The following is a 19,526-nucleotide window of genomic DNA, read 5'->3' on the forward strand; positions in this document are numbered from 1 at the left end:
ATTTCTCCAATGAAAATTTAGGTCGATAACATCATTTGAAATAATATAATAAATAGTCGTAAATATTTGGGATCGCACAAACATCTTGCTTGTTTCTAATAATTATGAACAAGGACATAAAACAATGACATTTGATTGAATGCTTAGGGTGCGAATGTTAACTATTCTGTTTTCCTATTTTTCTATTTTTTTTATTTTCGGGAACATGTTTAGAACAAAAATCAATTTGATTTTTAGCTCAAAAAGAAGTTTGGAATAGAAATGAGAAATTAGATTTTTTTACTTTTTTATTACTGGAACAAACATAGAAATAACAACTCTCTTTTACTATTCGCTCTCGCTACCCATCGCCTGTGACATCCGGAAATTTCGTAATAATATGTTTGTGACGTTAGAAATTTTCTGTGTTTGAAAATGATACTTAGATTTAAAGCTAAGTATTATTTTCGAGTTAGTATTCGTGCGGACGCGTAGGAATTTTCATTGGAACGTATTTTGCGAAGCGCGGATTCGGAAACGTAATCGTATCGAGTCCGACGTGTTTAATATTTAGACGTTGTCGTGTGCGTTAATTGTAGTGCGGTGTTAATTAGATTACCGTTGTCTTGATAACTAGTGGGTATTATTATTATTATTGATTAATCTTGGTTAAGTGATGTTATTGCCGTTAAGGAAAAGGGGGAAGATATCTTCTAAAAAATATCCCTCTGGATTCTTCTTCTCTCACGTGACTATTGAAGGAAAAGTTGACCGAATGCCATTTGTCCCCTTGGGCTAGACACCTAAGCCTTGGGTAATCATTTTCCTTGGCCAATACTCCTACGATTAAGCCACTGATTTCTTCCACCTGGCCATGATAAAGAGATAAGGTGCCACTTGTGAATACAATGAATTTACCCACCCCTTAATATACTTCTCAGTTTTCATCTTCGCCTGGGTAATTACCGAAGATAATTTCACCCAAACTTACACTCTCTCCTTCACTTTCTACTCTCACCATCACCGATCCAAAAATCTGTGGAAGAGTTTTAACCTTTGGGGTGTTCAGATTCTGTGCAAGGTAAGTGAAAACTCTAGGTTTAAGCTAAGTAAATCTACTTGGCACTTGTAACTTGGTTGCTTGGGAAAGGTTATTTTGATGTGCGATAGTGAGGTTGTGATGATGGTTGAATCTATTTTGCTAGTTCTGTGCACGTTCAAATGGATGTGATTTGTTTCCTTAAAGTATGGTGATAATCGGCAAGCGAAACGATTAAATCTGATTGTGTAAGTGTTATCTTTGAGGTGATTGTTGGACTCTTCTTATTGGTTTATGTATGTTTAAACATAATAGAAAATCGTTTTACTCAAAGTGATGATTATGTTTATTTTTGATACTCAAAGTGATGATTATGTTTATGTTTTATACTCAAAGTGATGATTATGTTTATTTCTGATACTCAAAGTGTTGATTTTGTTTATTTTTGAAACTGGGCAGATTTTAATCTCAAAATCTGGTTATGTATACTTTTTTAAACTGTTCAAACTTTACTTTCAGACCTTACGTTCAGACTTTACCTTCATACTTTACCACATTAGACTTTACTTCAGAGTTTACCGCTAAGACTTTACTGTTCAAACTTTACCTTCAGACTTTAGCCTTGTGAGTCTGAACTTGCTTCTAAGTCTGAACCCGCTTCTAAGTCTGAATTCATTTTTTGAGTCTGAACCCGCTTCTAAGTCTGAACTCGCTTTTGAGTCTGAACCTGCTTCTGAGTTTGAACTTCCTTCTGAGTCTGAACTTGCTTTTGATGACTCGAATTTTCTTCTGATGACCGAATTTGCCTCTGAACCCAAATTTGCTTATGAGCTGAGTTTGCTTCTGAGTTCAAAATGTATTGTTTCATATTTAAATTGCTCGGATGATGCATTTCATGGTTTTAAAGTACAAAAACCGTGATGGGTCAATATGGGACGGGCCAAAGTGGATTTATGCATGCAAATACTTGGTTGTCATGACTTGCACGAAAATAATATTAATTCTGTCGCCCATTTAATGGTGTGTGACGATGCCCCGTGTGTCGGGATGCCCCGGAGAGTGTTTCGGGATGCCTCGGGAGTCGAGATGCCCCGTTGGTCGGGATGCCCCGGGTGTGTGCCGAGATGCCTCGGAGTTGGGATGCCCCGTTGGTCAGGATGCCCCGGGAGTGTTCAGGAGGATGAAGTAATAAACCCAATCGCATGAGCATAAATGTTTTACATCATGCCTGCGTCTGAGTGAAAATATTATGATATGTTGCATTATTCAGATTTTGCAGCACATCCAGACGGAAAAGGTATAACTTGCATTTAAGTTCCATGCATATCGTTTGCTATGTATGCATATGTGTTTATGCCAGGTGAAGTGGTAAGCTGATTTTCCTAACTTAAAACTAGAGATTTCATTTGCTGGGCTTCGGCTCATTCCATTATTTTTCAGACATGTAGGATGGATGTTCCACAGCCCCTACGTTTTGGAGTTCCTGTTTATCATGACGCTGTTTATGAGGATGTGTTTGTGCCGGAGTCTGACGCCGTATATACTAAGTGTAGCTCTACGATATGGATTGATGTGGGGCTTCCGGAATGGGTTCTTTATCTTTTTGTTGCTTGGTATTTCAACTTGGAGGGCGAGTTGATTGGCCCGTTGAGGGGCTTCGACCTACACGATGATGGTTCCGCAGCGGAGGGTGAAGTGATTGACCCGTGACAGCTTTGGATTTTAGGCAAACTTTTGGATGTAGGATCTAGTTGGAGATAGGCAACCCTGACCTACCCAGTTTTTGTTTTTGTACTTGTATGATGCTTTGTCTGGGTTGTAAATTTGACAAGGGTTTATTAATGAGAACAATAAGTATTTTGACTAAATTTGTGTGATATTCATGTTTAGTCTTTGTCTTCCGCTGGCCATATTAAAGACTATGCTAAGGGATTTGTGTCGCGCGTGACGTTCTGGGGCGTCACAGCCTGTTTGGTATCAGAGCAGGTTTTACCCATGGAGTGATAAGGTGCGCTTAGAATTTGAAGTAGTAGACTTGTCGTAGATTGCGCGAGTGTAGAAAATCAAGTGCATGTGTTTGCTCTTGATTGATTTTGTGCTACAAGTAACTTCTGTTACTTATTAGTTAGTGGCTAAGTAAGCAATATATGTAGGTATTGCAAGATGAGTTCGGATAGCAACGTAGAAAAGGATCCTCTGTTGGAAGGAATCCTTCAAGTGCTTGCCAATGTCGGAAGTCTAATGGAGAAGCAGGAACTACAATGAGCTGCCTCTGGCTCTAGCAATGGTGAAAGTCATTTACAAGATCTGGTTGAACAATTTTTGAAACTGAAACCACCACGGTTTGCTGGAACTGGAAATATTGAAGAGGCAGAAGCGTGGATTGACGGGATGGAGAAGATATTCGATCTACTGGACTGTAATGACGTTAACAAAATAGCCCTAGCAGAATACCAACTCCAAGGAAATGCCAGACACTGGTGGAAGGCATCCAAGGGGACCGTGTTTCCAACCGGCATTAATGAAACTTGGGGCGTTTTTGTCAAGGCATTTTTCGGGAAATATTTCTCGGATTGTGCCCGAGATAAAAAGGTGATGGAGTTTATGCAACTGAAACAAAATGACCTGACTGTGGACCAGTATGAAGCCAAGTTTGTAGAACTTTCAAGGTTCGCCCCCAGGTTGGTTGAAGACAAGGAAGACAAAGCTAAGAGATTTCGAGACGACTTGAGACTTGATATCAGAAGTAAGCTAGTGCCCTTGAATTTGAAGGATTATAATGAGTTGTACGAACGTGCACAACTTGTAGAAAAGGATTTGGCAGAGTTAGCGGAGACAACATTGACTTTCCAAGCACGACCCAATCGCCAAACTTTCCAACCTAATGTTCATCGTGACAAGAGGCCCATGCAAACTGGAAAACGGCCTTTTGTTCCAAATAAAAGGAATAATGTTGGAGGTTTTGGATTCACACGGAACAATCGATCGGCGATGCATATGCAATCTCCTAATAATATATGTCGCACTTGTGGCAAGCAACATGAAGGTACGCTATGCCCAGCTTTAAGGGAGTGTTATTGGTGTGGACAGCGAGGTCACATATTAAGAGATTGTCCAGTAATGAAGCAACAACGTATCACGCCTCCACGACAACTACAGCAGTCATCTCAAAACAAGATCTCACGACAGGGAAATTCCCCGAGGCCACCAGCTCAAGGTCGAGTTTATGCAGTCACACAGGAGTAAGCTGAAGCCTCCAAGACAGTTATATCAGGTATCATCTCTGTGTGCAACAAGAATGCTTATACATTATTTGATACGGGTGCCACGCATTCATTCATATTTGCACGATTCATGAAATTGATTGGATTAAGTCCTAGACCACTCGAAATATCCCTTTGTGTTTCCGCACCGCTAAGAGATACAATTATGTCCACATTGATATGTAAAGACTGTAAGATCACTATAAGTGGATATGATCAAATAGTAGATTTGATCATATTGACTATGTACGACTTCGATGTTATTCTAGGGATGGATTGGCTTCATAAGCAACGAGCCAACGTGGACTTCTATCGGAAGATAATCCAATTTAATCCCCTTAATTGTCCTAGTTTCAAATTCTTTTGAAATGGAGCAAATCCTTCAATGCCGCTTATCTCTACGCTCGAGTCACATCGTCTTCTTGACAATGGTTGTCAAGGATATTTGGTGTTTGTAGGGGATCAGTCAAGGGAAGAAATGAAACTTGAAGAAATCCCCGTAGTTCAAGAATTTCCTGACATATTCCCGGAAGAATTACCAGGGTTACCACCAGAGCGTGAAATCGAATTTGTCATCGAATTAGCTCCGGGAACAGATCCTATTTCCAAAGCTCCTTATCGGATGGTATTAGCGGAGCTAATGGAATTAAAAGTGCAGCTACTAGAATTACTTGACAAAGGTTTTATTCGACCTAGTGCATCACCTTGGGGTGCACCGGTATTGTTTGTAAAGAAGAAAGATGGGTCAATGCGCCCTTGCATTGATTATCGGCAACTAAACCAAGTCACGATCAAGAATAAGTATCCGCTTCCGAGGATCAATGACTTATTTGATCAGCTGCAAGGGGCATCGGTATTCTCCAGGATTGATTTAAGGTCACGGTATCATCAATTGCGGATTAAGGAGGAAGATATTCCTAAGACGGCTTTTCGAACTCAATATGGACATTACGAGTTCTTAGTTATGCCTTTTGGTTTAACTAATGCACCGGCCGCATTCATGGATTTAATGAATAGAGTATTTAAGCCATTTTTGGATCAATTCGTAATAGTGTTCATCGATGATATTCTTATATACTCAAAGGAATGAGAGGAGCATGAGCAATATTTGAGACTTGTGCTTCAAACACTTCGCGTACACAAGTTATATGCGAAAGTTAGCAAGTGTGAATTCTGGTTGAATCGTGTGGTATTTCTGGGTCATGTAGTAACCGGTGAAGGATTATCGGTGGACCCATCGAAGGTTGAGTTGGTAATAAATTGGCCAAGACCGACAACAATAACAGAGATTCGAAGTTTCTTGGGTCTAACCGAATATTATCGAAGATTTGTCGAAGGATTTTCTCGCCTTGCGGCTCCATTGACTAAAATTGACAAGGAAGGAAGTGAAGCTTGAATGGTCAGAAGAATGTGCACAAAGTTTTCAAGAACTTAAAAGAAGATTGATTACGGCTCCAATATTGACGATACCGGCAGGATCCGGAGGTTTCGTAATTTATAGTGACGCATCTTATAAGGGGCTTGGTTGTGTTTTGATGCAACATGGAAGAGTAGTTGCCTATGCATCAAGACAGTTGAAACCATATGAGTTAAATTATCCGACCCATGACTTAGAACTTGCTGCAATTGTATTCGCTTTGAAGATATGGAGACATTATTTATATGGGGAAAAGTTCGAAATTTATACAGACCACAAGAGTCTGAAATACCTATTCTCCCAAAAAGAATTGAATATGAGATAAATACGTTGGATAGAGTTGTTAAAGGATTATGATTGCGAAATTTTATATCATCCCGGAAAGGCGAATAAAGTCGCGGATGCTCTTAGCCGAAAGTCTACCCAAATGGTTGCCCAGATGATGGTTAAGGAATGGACCTTGCTTGAAGCGGCTCGAGATTCTGAATTTAGATTTGATATGAGTAGTCTTTCAAATGTGATAGCTACTCTTAGAATTGAACCTGAGATTGTGCAAAGAATCAAGATCCTACAACAAACAGATCTTGAGATTTCAAAAGTCAGGGAGGAGACTTTAGAAGGAAAAAGGCTAGACTTTCAGGTATCAGAAGATGGAGTTCTAAAATTTCATGGACGACTTTGTGTGCCTAATGACATTGATTTAACGAATGAAATTTTGTCAGAAGCACATCGAAGTAATTACAGTGTGCATCCAGGAAGCACGAAATGTATCAAAACCTCCGTCCACATTTTTGGTGGAATGGAATGAAGATGGATATTGCCAAACATGTCTCGAGATGTTTGACATGCCAACAAGTGAAAGCAGAACATCGTAAGCCGGGTGGAATGTTGAAACTGTTAGAAATACCTGAGTGGAAATGGGAGCATGTGACGATGGACTTTGTTCAAGGATTGCCAAGGACATCGAAAGGCCACAATTCCATCTGGGTGATAGTGGATCGTCTGACGAAGTCTACTCATTTCCTTGTGGTGCGAGTAGACTATACATTGGAAAATATGCGGAGTTGTATGTCCAACAAATAGTTCGACTGCATGGAGTACCTGTAACTATCACGTCAGATCGAGACCCAAGGTTCACTGCGAACTTTTGGCGAAGTCTCCAAACTGCATTGTGAACTAAACTCCAATATAGTACTGCTTTTCATCCCCAAACTGATGGTCAATCAGAACGAACTATCTAGACGTTGGAAGATATGCTACGAGCTTGTATAATTGACTTTAAAGGAAGTTGGAATGAACATTTGCATTTGGTGGAGTTCGCTTACAATAATAGTTTTTAGCAAAGTATCGGCATGGCTCCTTTTGAAGCATTGTATGGGAGAGCCTGCAGAACTCCTATATGTTGGAGTGAAGTTGGCGAAAGGAAATTAACGGGACCGGAATTAGTACGAATCACTTCAGATGCTGTAAAAGTGATTCGGGATCGACTTAAAACTGCTCAAAGTCGACAAAAGAGTTATGCGGATAAACATAGAAGACCATTGGAATTCAATGTTGGTGACCATTTATTCTTAAAGGTGTCACCGATGAAAGGTGTATCACGATTTGGAAAGAAGGGCGAACTGAGTCCAAGGTTTATAGGGCCTTTTGAAATTCTTGAGAAGATTGGTGACTTGGCCTATAGATTGACATTGCCACCCAGACTTTCCAATATTCACGATGTTTTTCATGTGTCTATGTTGAGGAAATATGAATCGGACCCTACTCATGTATTGGATTTTGAGACGATCGAGGTAGACGAAAGAATAACCTATTCGGAGAAACCAGTACGGATCATGGATAGAAGGGAACAAGTTCTGAGAAATAAGACCATCCCGTTGGTCAAGGTCTTGTGGCAATATCATGACATGAAAGAAGCAACGTGGGAGAGCGAAGAGGATATGCGAAGCAAATATCCACATCTTTTTGAATGATCAGGTAATTCTGAATTTCGAGGACGAAATTTCTTAAGGGGGGAAGAGTTGTGACATCCGGAAATTTCGTAATAATATGTTTGTGACGTTAGAAATTTTCTATGTTTGAAAATGATACTTAGATTTAAAGCTAAGTATTGTTTTCGAGTTAGTATTCGTGCGGACGCGTAGGAATTTTCGTTGAATCGTATTTCGCGAAGCGCGGATTCAGAAACGTAATCGTATCGAGTCCGACGTGTTTAATATTTAGACGTTGTCGTGTGCGTTAATCGTAGTGCAGTGTTAATTAAATTACCGTTGTCTTGATAACTAGTGGGTATTATTATTATTATTGATTAATCTTGGTTAAGTGATGTTATTGCCGTTAAGGAAAAGGGGGAAGATATCTTCTAAAAAATATCCCTCTGGACTCTTCTTCTCTCACGTGGCTATTGAAGGAAAAGTTAACCGAATGCCATTTGTCCCCTTGGGCTAGACACCTAAGCCTTGGGTAATCATTTTCCTTGGCCAATACTCCTACGATTAAGCCACTGATTTCTTCCACCTGGCCATGATGAAGAGATAAGATGCCACCTGTGAATACAATGAATTTACCCACCCCTTCGTATACTTCTCAGTTTTCATCTTCGACTGGGTAATTACCGAAGATAATTTCACCCAAACTGACACTCTCTCCTTTACTTTCTACTCTCACCATCACCGATCCAAAAATCTGTGGAAGAGTTTTAACCTTTGGGGTGTTCAGATTCTATGCAAGGTAAGTGAAAACTCTAGGTTTATGCTAAGTAAATCTACTTGGCACTTGTAACTTGGTTGCTTGAGAAAGGTTATTTTGATGTACGATAGTGAGGTTGTGATGATAGTTGAATCTGTTTTGCTGGTTCTGTGCACGTTCAAATGGATGTGATTTGTTTCCTTAAAGCATGGTGATAATCGGCAAGCGAAACGATTAAATCTGATCGTGTAAGTATTATCTTTGAGGTGATTGTTGGACTCTTCTTATTGGTTTATGTATGTTTAAACAGAATAGAAAATCGTTTTACTTAAAGTGATGATTATGTTTATTTTTGATACTCAAAGTGATGATTATGCTTATTTCTGATACTCAAAGTGTTGATTTTGTTTATTTTCGAAACTGGGCAGATTTTAATCTCAAAATCTGGTTCTGTATACTTTTTTAAACTGTTCGGACTTTACTTTCAGACCTTACGTTCAGACTTTACCTTCATACTTTACCACTCAGACTTTACTTCAGAGTTTACCGCTCAGACTTTACTGCTCAGACTTTACCGTTCGAACTTTACCTTCAGACTTTAGCCTTGTGAGTCTGAACTTGCTTCTGAGTCTGAACCCGCTTCTGAGTCTGAATTCGCTTCTGAGTCTGAACCCGCTTCTGAGTCTGAACTCGCTTCTGAGTTTGAACCCGCTTCTGAGTCTCAACTTCCTTTTGATGACTCGAATTTGCTTCTAAACCCGAACTTGCTTTTTTAAACTGTTCAGGTCTTTTCTACATTCATGATAATGAAACCGAACTTCCTAAAAGTCACAAGATTCGACGGTTCGTGGAGTATTTGGAAAGTGAAAAGATTTTGGACGATTCCATTGATGAAAACCTACGTTCTTTTGTGTCTTTCAACAACAAACTCAGGGGTAAGGCCAACAGAGGAATTGGTATTTTTTTCAAATCCTTGGTCCATAAAACGGGGTTTGTATTGCTAAAGGTCCTTGATCTAGAGGGTGTCTATAAACCTATGCTTTTTGAGATAGTGGGCAATTTACTTCTTTTAAGGTTTCTAGGCTTGCGATTGACAGTACTAGATTCAATCCCCTCGGCTGTCGGAAAGCTGCCGTGCCTAGAAACTCTAGATCTGAAGCACACTAACGTGACCACCCTACCCAACTCGATTTGGAAGGCGAAGAACCTTAGGCATCTGTACATGAACGAGGTTCACATTGACGCATTCCTCCAGAAGCTGAGTAAAGGTTCTTTAAGCAATCTTCAGACACTGAGGGGGCTGTATGTCGGTAACGAAAGTGTTGTGACCAACAGTTTGGATAGACTGGTTAACGTCCGGAAATTGGGACTGACATGTCACAAGAAGTCAGTGAAGGCTGTGGTAAAATGGGTTCTGCTACTGCCTAATCTTCATTCTCTGAAGTTGAGGTCAATTGATGAGTTTGGTAAGCCGTTGAACATTGAATTAGTGTCCCTGGAGAAACAGACCAAGCTCTGCAACTTATACTTGCTCGGGGAACTAGTGGAGCAAGTAAACCTGGCACTAGTAAAGCAAGTAAACCTGAGCGGGGTACTCCCATCGTGCCTCAAGAAACTTACATTGTCAATGTCGGCACTGACGGAAGATCCTATGCCAGTGCTGAGCAAGTTGCCTGAGCTAAGCATCCTCAGACTCTTTGCTCATTCGTATTTAGGACATCAAATGACTTGCGATGGTGAGGGATTTCTGAAACTCAGGGTATTGAAGCTGTGGATGCTCAACCAACTGAGGAGCTGGACAGTGAAGAAGGGAACGATGCCTATCTTACAAGAACTAGAAATCAGAGGGTGTGATGCATTGACGAATATTGATGGAATCGAGCACTTGCAAGGCTTGAAGGAACTTACTCTGACTGATATGCGAGAGGATTTCATAAAAATAATCAAAAGAGGTGTAGGAAGTGAAATGTACACCAAAGTAAATGAGTGGAAGCTTTCTCGTCATCAGGTAGGTCTTTATTGCCCTCATGTTCAATTCTGTCTGTATGTTATGCTTTCATACTCAGATTCATGTCAGTGATTTATCTGGTTGAACGGTTGAACCGCAATGAAAGTTGATGGTGATTGTCGTGACCTAAAATTCCTCAGGCTAATGGATTATTAAGACTAAGCCTAACTCGGGCCCTCCCAAGCCCTACCAATTCGCAACTTAGGGTTTAAGTTTTTAACATGCAAAAGTTTTCATGCTTGGAGTCGCCACTAATCTATTTGTGGTAGGTCGATTAGAAACCTAAATAAAACATAGGGAGATATGTTTTATTCCTACGAACCAGAGATTCTAAGCTCGGGGACTTGGTTACGCTAGATCTAGTCTAACGCCCTTTCGGTACCTTTTCTTTTCAAAAATGTTTATGCATGCAGTCTGGATCCATTTTAACTTAGTCACTAGCATGTGAGGTGATCATGCGGGTGCGCAAACCACCAAAGTAACACCCAATAATCAAAGGATTAAATAAATTGCAAGTTTGGAAGAATTACTTACTTGGAAGCAACGTAAGCATCTGCATTGTTAGCTAGAAAATCACATTGACACCCTAATATGATTTCTAATTAACAAGCAATTCACTCAATATTTTTTAGGATTTTCACTTATTTAAATGAAAACTAACCTATATGTAATGATGTGCAAAAATTAACATGCGATTAATGCAGCCTAACATGCAAACTGTATGTCATGCGACGACGTGACCTAATTCTAATGACGGACAAATGATTTATTTTTGATATTTTCAAATGAAATTCGGAATTAAAAAAAATGCCTAAATTAACATGCAATCTATTCTAAAAAAAAAATAATTTAATCTATCCTAAAGTGGCTTCTGTCGCGACCTAAAATTTCTCTCAGGCTAATGGATTGTTAAGGCTAAGCCTAACTCGGGCCCTCCCAAGTCCTACCAATTCGCAACTTAGAGTTTAAGTTTTTAACATGCAAAAGTTTTTGTGCTCGGAGTCGCCACTAATCTATTTATGGTAGGTCGATTAGAAACCTAAATAAAACATAGGGAGATATGTTTTATTCCTACGAACCAGAGATTCTAAGCCCAGGGACTTGATTACGCTAGATCGGTCTAACACCCTTTCGGTATCTTTTCTTTTCAAAAATGTTTTGACAGAGCTTTGGATCCATTTCAACTTAGTTACTAACATGTGAGGTGTTCATGCGAGTGCGCAAACCACCAATTTAACACCCAGAAAGCATTAAATAAATTGCAAGTTTGGAAGAATTACTTACCTGGAAGCAACGTAAGCATCTGCATTGTTAGCTAGAAAATCACATTGACACTCTAATATGATTTCTAATTAACAAGCAATTCACTCAATTTCTTTTTTTGGATTTTCACTTATTTAAATGAAATCTAGCCTATATGCAATGACATGCGAAAATGACATGCGATTAATGCAACCTAGCATGCAAACTATATGTCGTGCGACGACGTGACCTATTTCTAATGACAGGACGAATGATTATTTTTGGTATTTTCTCAATTTAAATTCGGAATAATAAAAATGCCTAAATTAACATGCAAACTATGATGACTTAATCTACCCTAGCATGATTTCTTTTTAGGATTTTTTGTTAAAATTCGAAATAATGAATTACTTAAATTAAGAATACAATCTATCCTAATCTATCCTAAAACAATTCATTCTTCTTTTCTTGGGATTTTCATGGAAATTCGAAATAATAAAATAACTTGAATAATCTATTAAGATTAGAATATTACTTAATTTAAACTAGGAAATGAATCATCTCAAGTCCTAATTTAAATTAAATAACTACTCTATCTTCTAGATATATTTAGGATTCCTAGACATGCAAAAACTCTAATTCAAATCTAATTAATATTTTTTTTTGAATTTTCTGTTTATTTGAAAAAGGAAAGCAATTAAATAAACAAGGATAGCAACCACATTCAAAACGTCCACGGGATCCGCCATATTTGTTTCAAACTCGGATTAGGCACAAAAATCAAACTATCGGTCATATCTATAGGGTTATAGATATCGACGGAAAGCCGATTATTCAAATTTGGAAAGCGGATAAAAATCATTATCGTACCCAAGTGGTTATGGATAGGATAATGATTTTCCGTATCGCCGCGTATCGAACCTTAGGGATAAGGTCGGATAGTCGTCCAGATACGTTGCTAAATTAGGAAGTTTTCCTAATTTTGAATATTTAAAAATATTGCGGATATATCGAACATTATCCTAAGATTTCTAAATATCCACATGCTATTCACGAAATATTCAAACACCCGAAAGATTAGGAAATTGAATATTCTAAGACTGTAGATGAGAATCTTACCTAATTTGTGGATATTTCCAATTCGAACTTGGATCGGACTCGGGCTTGCGGATTGGGACGGTGACCGACGGCCGATGGCCGACGGCGGCACAGGGGCAGCTCGGCTAGGCGCTGGGCTCACGGACGACGGTAGCAACGACGATGTCGATTTGGGGGCGTAACCGCTGGAGTTGTCGTGGACGTTGCTGTAGTCGGCGAGGCTTGCGGCTCGGCAAGGCTCACGGCGGTATCTTGGAATTGGACTCCTTGACTTTAGTGGTCAGCAAAGCAAAGGAGTGGTGGAACGTGGATAACCTGCAAGAAAGAAAAAAAAAACAATCTTTTTCTGCCGTCTTTTATTGCTCCTTTATGCCCCTCCCTGTCTTCGTATCTTGCATGGACTAATGGCCGGACTACATGCCAAAGGAACTTCAAGGACGCTTGTGGAATTTTGGGCACGTTGCAACAAAACAAGCACACCATGAGGAACATAGGGATTGGACTGGAAACTCGTTGGCTTGACTAGTGCAGGTCTGGACTGGAGACTTGACGACAAAGAAGAGTCCAGCTACAGCGGCACGGGACCGTCAAGGGCAGCGGCTCAACTACTTCGTCGATGGCATCAAAGGATCCCAGTCTCGGGGGCAGCAGATCCTGTGGAGCTTCGCGGCTTCGTCGTCGATGAGAAGGCGCTGAGTTGGGTCACTGTTTTATGGCAGCAGCAGCGGCAGGGATCGTCGTTGAGCCACGGCGGCAGCAAGCTACTCACAGCCACAGGTATGGCTGTGAGCGGGCGGCGCGGACGCGAGCACGAGGCAGCGTGGCGATGAGGCGGCGCTTTCTCACTCTTGCTCTTTAGTTTCGCTATTTCCTCACGTGTATCTCGTGCTCTCTCTGAAGTTTTCAGATCTTGAAATATATGAGAGCTCTCCCCCCTTGAGTGGGGGTATAATCACATATTTATATCGCAACCCTAGGTTAATTGGCCGGGCTTCCTAGTCCTAATGGGCTTTGGTTTAGGCTTTATCCTTTAATTTTTATTTAATTCCAAATTGACTGAATTAATTTGGGCTTTTCTTTAATTAAGCTTAATGGGCTGATTTAAACTCAAATTAAGACAATCAAGGCCTTTTAGACTTGTGATTTTCGGCCCCCGTCTTCTGAGTGAGCCGAGTTTCGTTCAGTGCTCGAGCTCGGTTTGCGCGATGGATTTTCAGTTCACTTGCCACCGCCGGTTCAATGTGGAATGCAGTTAATCTATATGAACCTAAACTATATGTTTATGCAATTTAAATAATTTTGTTTAGGGGTTAAAAATTTAATCCCTAATTTTCTATGCAAATTACACTAAATGATACGCCAAAATTTAGGTGTCAACAGCTTCTTTTTGGTATTTTTATGAAAATTCGAAATCAAGAATTACCCTAAAATGAACCGTCGATATCAGGATAATATGTAAATTAAACTAATTCCTAATTTAAATTAAAAAGTTATCCTATCGACTTATTCAAATAAAGTTATTCTAAACCTATCCTAAACATGCATCATTATCTTCTAATAAGATCAATTCAAACCCTAACTAATCTTTTTTTGGAATTTTCTTTATTTAAAAGGAAAGCAAACCACATTCAAACAATCCACGCAATCCGCAAGATTCTTCAAATTCAGACAAGGCAAACAAATCAAACTAACGGTCATATCTATAGGGTTATAGATATCGACAGAAAGTTGATTGTTTAAATTTGGAAAGCAAATTAAATCTATTATCGTATCCAAGTGATTATGGATAAGATAACGATTTTTCATATCACCGCGTATCGTACCTTATGGATAATGTCAGATAATCGTCCAGATACGTTGCTAAATTAGGAAATTATCCTAATTTGGGGTGTTTTGAAATATCACGGATATCGCATGCATCATCCTAAAATATCTAACAATCCACAAAAATCACGCAATATTTAAACACGTAAAATTAGGAATCCAAATATTTTAAAAAAAAATTTAGATAAGAACCTTACCTAATTTCACGGATTACTTTCCAAGTTTGAATCGTCTCGGGATCGCGGATCGGGACGGTGGCCGACGGTTTCGCGACTGGGGCTCGATGGTGTGGTCATGGGCTCCTCGGTGTGATTTGCGCGGAGCTGCTACTTCATGGCTTCGTCATCAAAGGGAATCACAATAACCGACAAGAAAATTTATCGGACTTCCCGGCAAGACCAAAGAAACCTGCAGATAACTCAAATTGGATCCAACGAATTCTGTTGACTTCGTTGGACCCACTAAGCAAGGAAGCAAGACCAAGTGGACGTCACAGAGGCATGATGGTGGCAGCAAAGATTCACTAGACCCGATACTAAATTGGCGAGCACACTGGAAATTCAACGGCAGGGAATCTATTGGACTTGACTAGGACTCGAGTGCTGGAACTGGCTGGAGCGTGCTGTGACCAGCGCAAGTCAAGGCCGAGAAACTTTGCCGTTCGTTGGATTCAGCGAACGTCCTGGATGAGCAGCTCTCGGTGGCAGGTGCAGCGTTGGTTCAGGTTGACGATGAGCACTAGTTCTGCTGGGCTGCTGTGCTGAACGTCGGAGAGGATGGGCTCGCCGAGAATCTGCAGAAAATTGTTTGGAATTACTGGAAACCGCTCGCGCTTACTGGCTAGTATCTCTGGGCGCTCGCTGACTGTTGGAGCAGCGTCTGAGGCGTGAAGGGCTGAGGCAGGGACAACTTCGGATGTTGGAAGCGTGGTGGTGCAGAGTGGCCAGCAGCAAAGGGGCTCACAGCAATAGTGATGAGCAGTTCGGCAAGGGTATCACTGAGTTGGACTTCACTTGGACGTAGTATATTGACTCCGTCAACAAAAGCCAACCTTGGCTGAACCTGCAAAATCAGAGAAGATCGAGCCAAACATAGAAATTCAGATCTCGGTTGAGTTCACGGCAAGGACAGCATCAAGTGAGAGCGAAGCAGCTCGTGGGCGGCGGCTCCTCGTCGTTGTCGGAGGTGGGCACAGCAGCAGCAACTTCTTCACGGACTGCTGCCGACTTACTTAAGTGACGCAGCGATGAGCGGAGGAACAGCCACGAGGAGGCACGAAAGCAGCAAGAAATAGAGTCTGGTCGTGAAGCTCTCGGTCGTGATCGTGTAGACACACGCCCAAGGAAGACGACGACTCTTCTCTCTCTATGAACTTTCTTGTTTTCTCTCTATGTTTCTTGTGTGTGATCAGAACCCAAAAGAAAGCCTGACCTAATGATGTATATATAACGCTAATCTAGGTCAATTAGATGGGCTCTCTAGTCCTAATGGGCTTAGGTTTGGGCTTAGGTTTAATTTAATTTAAATGGGCTAATTTATCTTGGGCTTTTATTTAATTAAGCATAATGGGCTGAATTAAACTCAAATTAAAACAACCGAGCCCGTTTGACTTGTAATTCCCGGCCCTTGCATTCCAAGCGAGCCGAGTCCTATTCGATGAAATTTAAGCTCGTTCGTCACCGCGGGTCCAATGCAAAATGCAATTAATCTAAAATGAATTTAAACTATATGTTATGCAACCTAAATATTTTTGTTTAGGGGTTAAAAATTTAATCCCTAATTTTCTATACAAATTACGACTAAATGGTCGCTAAAATTTAGGTGTCAACAGCTGCCCCTCTTTGAAGGTGAGCTCGCAGAGATTACATTCAAAGACTAAATGATACCTAAATTTCAACCATGCAAATGCAATGAATGTTGTTTTTGTCGGGATTATGAGTCCCATTTTAAAATGCATTAAGAAATGATGTATGCTAACATGAGTGGAAAACATACCTGGAATTACTTACCTGACAGGAGTGAGATAGCGCAATTCGAGGCACGACTCGGACTTTGTATGTTGTTTGGCAAATGTCTGGGGCTCATTTCCATAGGTATTGCCCGATATACGTTGATGAACCGGTGATGCGGTTAAGTCAAAACACACGAAGAAAGCTCGACGTATCCAATCATCATCCTGGATTCGTGAGAACAGTTCCGATCTTTACCAACTACCTATACATCTCCATAGGTGTTTGCAAAGATTTGGCCGCTTCACTTATACCTGCTCATAAGTGAATTGCGGGGAGAACTTTTGAAGTCAAGAGGATATTCCGACCTTTACATATACCTGCTCATATGCAAAGATTTGGCCGCCTCACTTATACCTGCTCATAAGCGAGTAGCGGGGGAACACCTGGGGTTGAAAGAATATTCCGACATTTACATATACCTGCTCATATGCAAGGATTTGGCCACTTCACCTATACCTGCTCATAGGTGAGTAACGGGGGAATCTTCTCGAGATTGTATGAAAATCTGTGATTTGGTGAACAAAGGGGCTAGCCCAAGTGTTCAAGGGTTCCTTGACAAAGTACCTGGATATCATCAGAGGTACCTGAAAAAGCTTGATCAATAGACACCTAAACATCATCAAAGGCATCTAGAGATCGCAAAAATGATCAAATGTGGGTCCTGACGATTGCTCGAACAGGTCAGGGACACCTAGATAGTCATAGACATCCTAGGGATAGAGATATACGTACCTGGCGATATCTCCAACTCTGAAGGTGTGTCTCCTGTTAGACACGGATTTAAGTAACATGTAATATGCATTCGCACACTGTCAAGAACACATATACACATGCACTATGATTTTCAACTGATTTTCATGCACGATGGTTTTGTCAAATCGGTATTACAAACTCGCTGGGGAACAATCATGACAAGACAATCCGAACTTACAAGTGGGTGTCTTGAAAATGCCGAATGAGGGACTTCCGATCTAAAAGGGCTTTCTCTCATTCTCATTGAAAAAGGCTGATTTATGAGAATCACTCCATCTCACCTTCATCATGTGGACAAGGGTCCGAGTATTCTCGCAAGCGGTACGACCTTACCAATCTGAGAGGTCTTTGTCAGGACCGTAACATGGGCTTGGTCAATGGCTTAGCAAAAGGAGACTCTTTGAGTCAAGGCTATTGAAAGAACATACTCCGCAATCGTCTCCGGGTTTATAAGTCAAGAACCCTGCAAAACGAGATAGAAATAGACTTGCTAGCACTTCTTCGAGCTAAACTTATAAACATCTTAATCCTTCGTTAGTTCAAGTGCCCTAATCTGAAGAGACTTTACAAGGGACGTAACGTAGGCTAGGCTCATGGGTTGAGAAATGAATAGATCATTAGGCTCAAAATGTGTATAATTGGGGTGAATAAGTTGGTGATCATCTTGGCATTGTCACCGGTCTTCTTCTTCACCAGGGACTGTCTCCTCGATAGATGCTCCATTGGCCTCGAGAGCTTATCACTTGACTTCTTAAGACTGTGGATAACCTTGACACATCTTAACATTTTCTATTCCGAAGTTCTCTTCTTTTTCTTCATTTTTTTTCACGAGCATTGGCCTTGCTTTTACCAGGCACACTGCTTTTTCATGGCCGCTAGTTTTTCTTTTTTTTTTTTTTTTTTTTTACTTTTGACACACACTGTCTACGATGCATATATTGGTCAGCCACCCTTTGGCTTGTTTTGACCGAATGATTAACATTTGGACTTTCAGGGTCTTCGTCTTCTATCGGCGCTCCGGATATGCTGCGTGGACAGTGATGGCTTTTACCTTGCCCCAGTGTGGGGGATGATCACCAACTGGGTTTAAGAAACGAATTTACAGGCTCAATTGGGCTTAGCAAAGGATAAAGTGTGTATAGGATAGAGAAAGAAATGCTCTTCATCATCCTAAGGCACTTGAATTTCGTGTGAATTCATCTGAAAAAAGCAACACTCGAAGATTGATGCAAGTGAGAGCAAGAAAATTTCTACTCATTTTTCACCTTATAATGCTGACTTACCTCCAGTTTGCCCCAATGTGGGGTAATTCTTGACAGGGGTAATTTGAAAGAATTTCTCCAAGTGTTTAGGCTCAAAGTGGCAAAACAATGGATAACCTGTAGTGTTTGGGATAGAGAAATGAACCGCCTCTCGTCATTTCGGTTGCCGTACCTTTTGCGAGATAACCCTTTACCTTATAGACATGAAATTTTTCCGCTCAACTCACTGGGGATTAGTGCATGGGACTATGTATAGGATAGGGCTTGCCTTCCATCATCCCGATGTACCTCATTCGACACATTCAAGTCATTCCACATGAGTTATCAGATTGTCTAAATAGACTTCTCCTTTGAAGTCAATGATACTGATCGACAAAATAACCATGCAGAAATTAAAGCCAATGCAAACATCTTAACTTGAAATTGGTTGAAACCATTTATTCATCAGTGAAATGTTTGCAATTCAAAGGTATAAAGCCAAACACTGGAAACTTTTGCTGCAGAATGTCAGGTTTTATCAAGGATAATACATCTTTACAGCATCAGAATTAACAAGCGTGGAAAACTCACGACCATCCACTTCTGCGAGAACCAGGGCACCTCCAGGAAGCACCTTTTTGACCACATATGGGTCGATGTAGTTTAGGGCAAATTTACCCCCAGGAGCAGGAAAGACTGGCAATACCTTCCTTAGGACTAGATCATTTACCTCGAAGTGTCTTTGACGTACTTTTTGGTTGAAAGACTTACCTACTCATGCGATAATTGGATCGAGCGTTTGGTCTCACTCTCAGGGGGATTTGCCCCTCTCTTCGCTTCTCTGGGTTCCTCCACATTACCCAAGTTGATAGTGACAGATTGGTCTGACGTGAGGACTTTGAGCCTTTCATGCCGCTTTAGATCGCGCTGAATATCTGAGGAATCGTCGAGTTTGTCGGTGT

The 19,526-nt window shown here is 40.6% G+C and overlaps 1 protein-coding gene across 1 annotated transcript; it reads left to right on the forward strand.

The window, feature by feature from the left end:
• The first annotated feature begins 9,169 nt into the window (after positions 1 to 9,169).
• LOC130136824 (putative disease resistance protein At1g59780) lies at positions 9,170 to 15,300 on the forward strand. Its single transcript, XM_056307200.1, has 3 exons — positions 9,170 to 10,458; positions 13,266 to 13,511; positions 15,191 to 15,300. Exons 1-3 carry the CDS (start codon positions 9,423 to 9,425, stop codon positions 15,298 to 15,300), a joined length of 1,392 nt encoding a protein of 463 aa, XP_056163175.1. The 5' UTR covers positions 9,170 to 9,422.
• The last annotated feature ends 4,226 nt before the right edge of the window (positions 15,301 to 19,526 follow it).

The sequence above is a fragment of the Syzygium oleosum genome, unplaced genomic scaffold, assembly GCF_021117445.2.
Source record: "Syzygium oleosum isolate NSW1041296 unplaced genomic scaffold, Sole_v2.1 Sole_v2.51, whole genome shotgun sequence".
Classification (NCBI taxonomy): Eukaryota; Viridiplantae; Streptophyta; class Magnoliopsida; order Myrtales; family Myrtaceae; genus Syzygium; species Syzygium oleosum.

What these genes read in the sequence shown, in the direction of transcription:
- LOC130136824 (XM_056307200.1), top strand. Translation starts at nt 9,423, where the DNA reads ATGCTTTTTGAGATAGTGGGCAATTTACTTCTTTTAAGGTTTCTAGGC. An exon ending in GCTTTCATACTCAGATTCAT is followed by an intron (nt 10,459 to 13,265) that starts GTCAGTGATTTA and finishes TGACTAGTGCAG; the next exon opens with GTCTGGACTGGAGACTTGAC. An exon ending in CAAGCTACTCACAGCCACAG is followed by an intron (nt 13,512 to 15,190) that starts GTATGGCTGTGA and finishes TGCTGTGACCAG; the next exon opens with CGCAAGTCAAGGCCGAGAAA.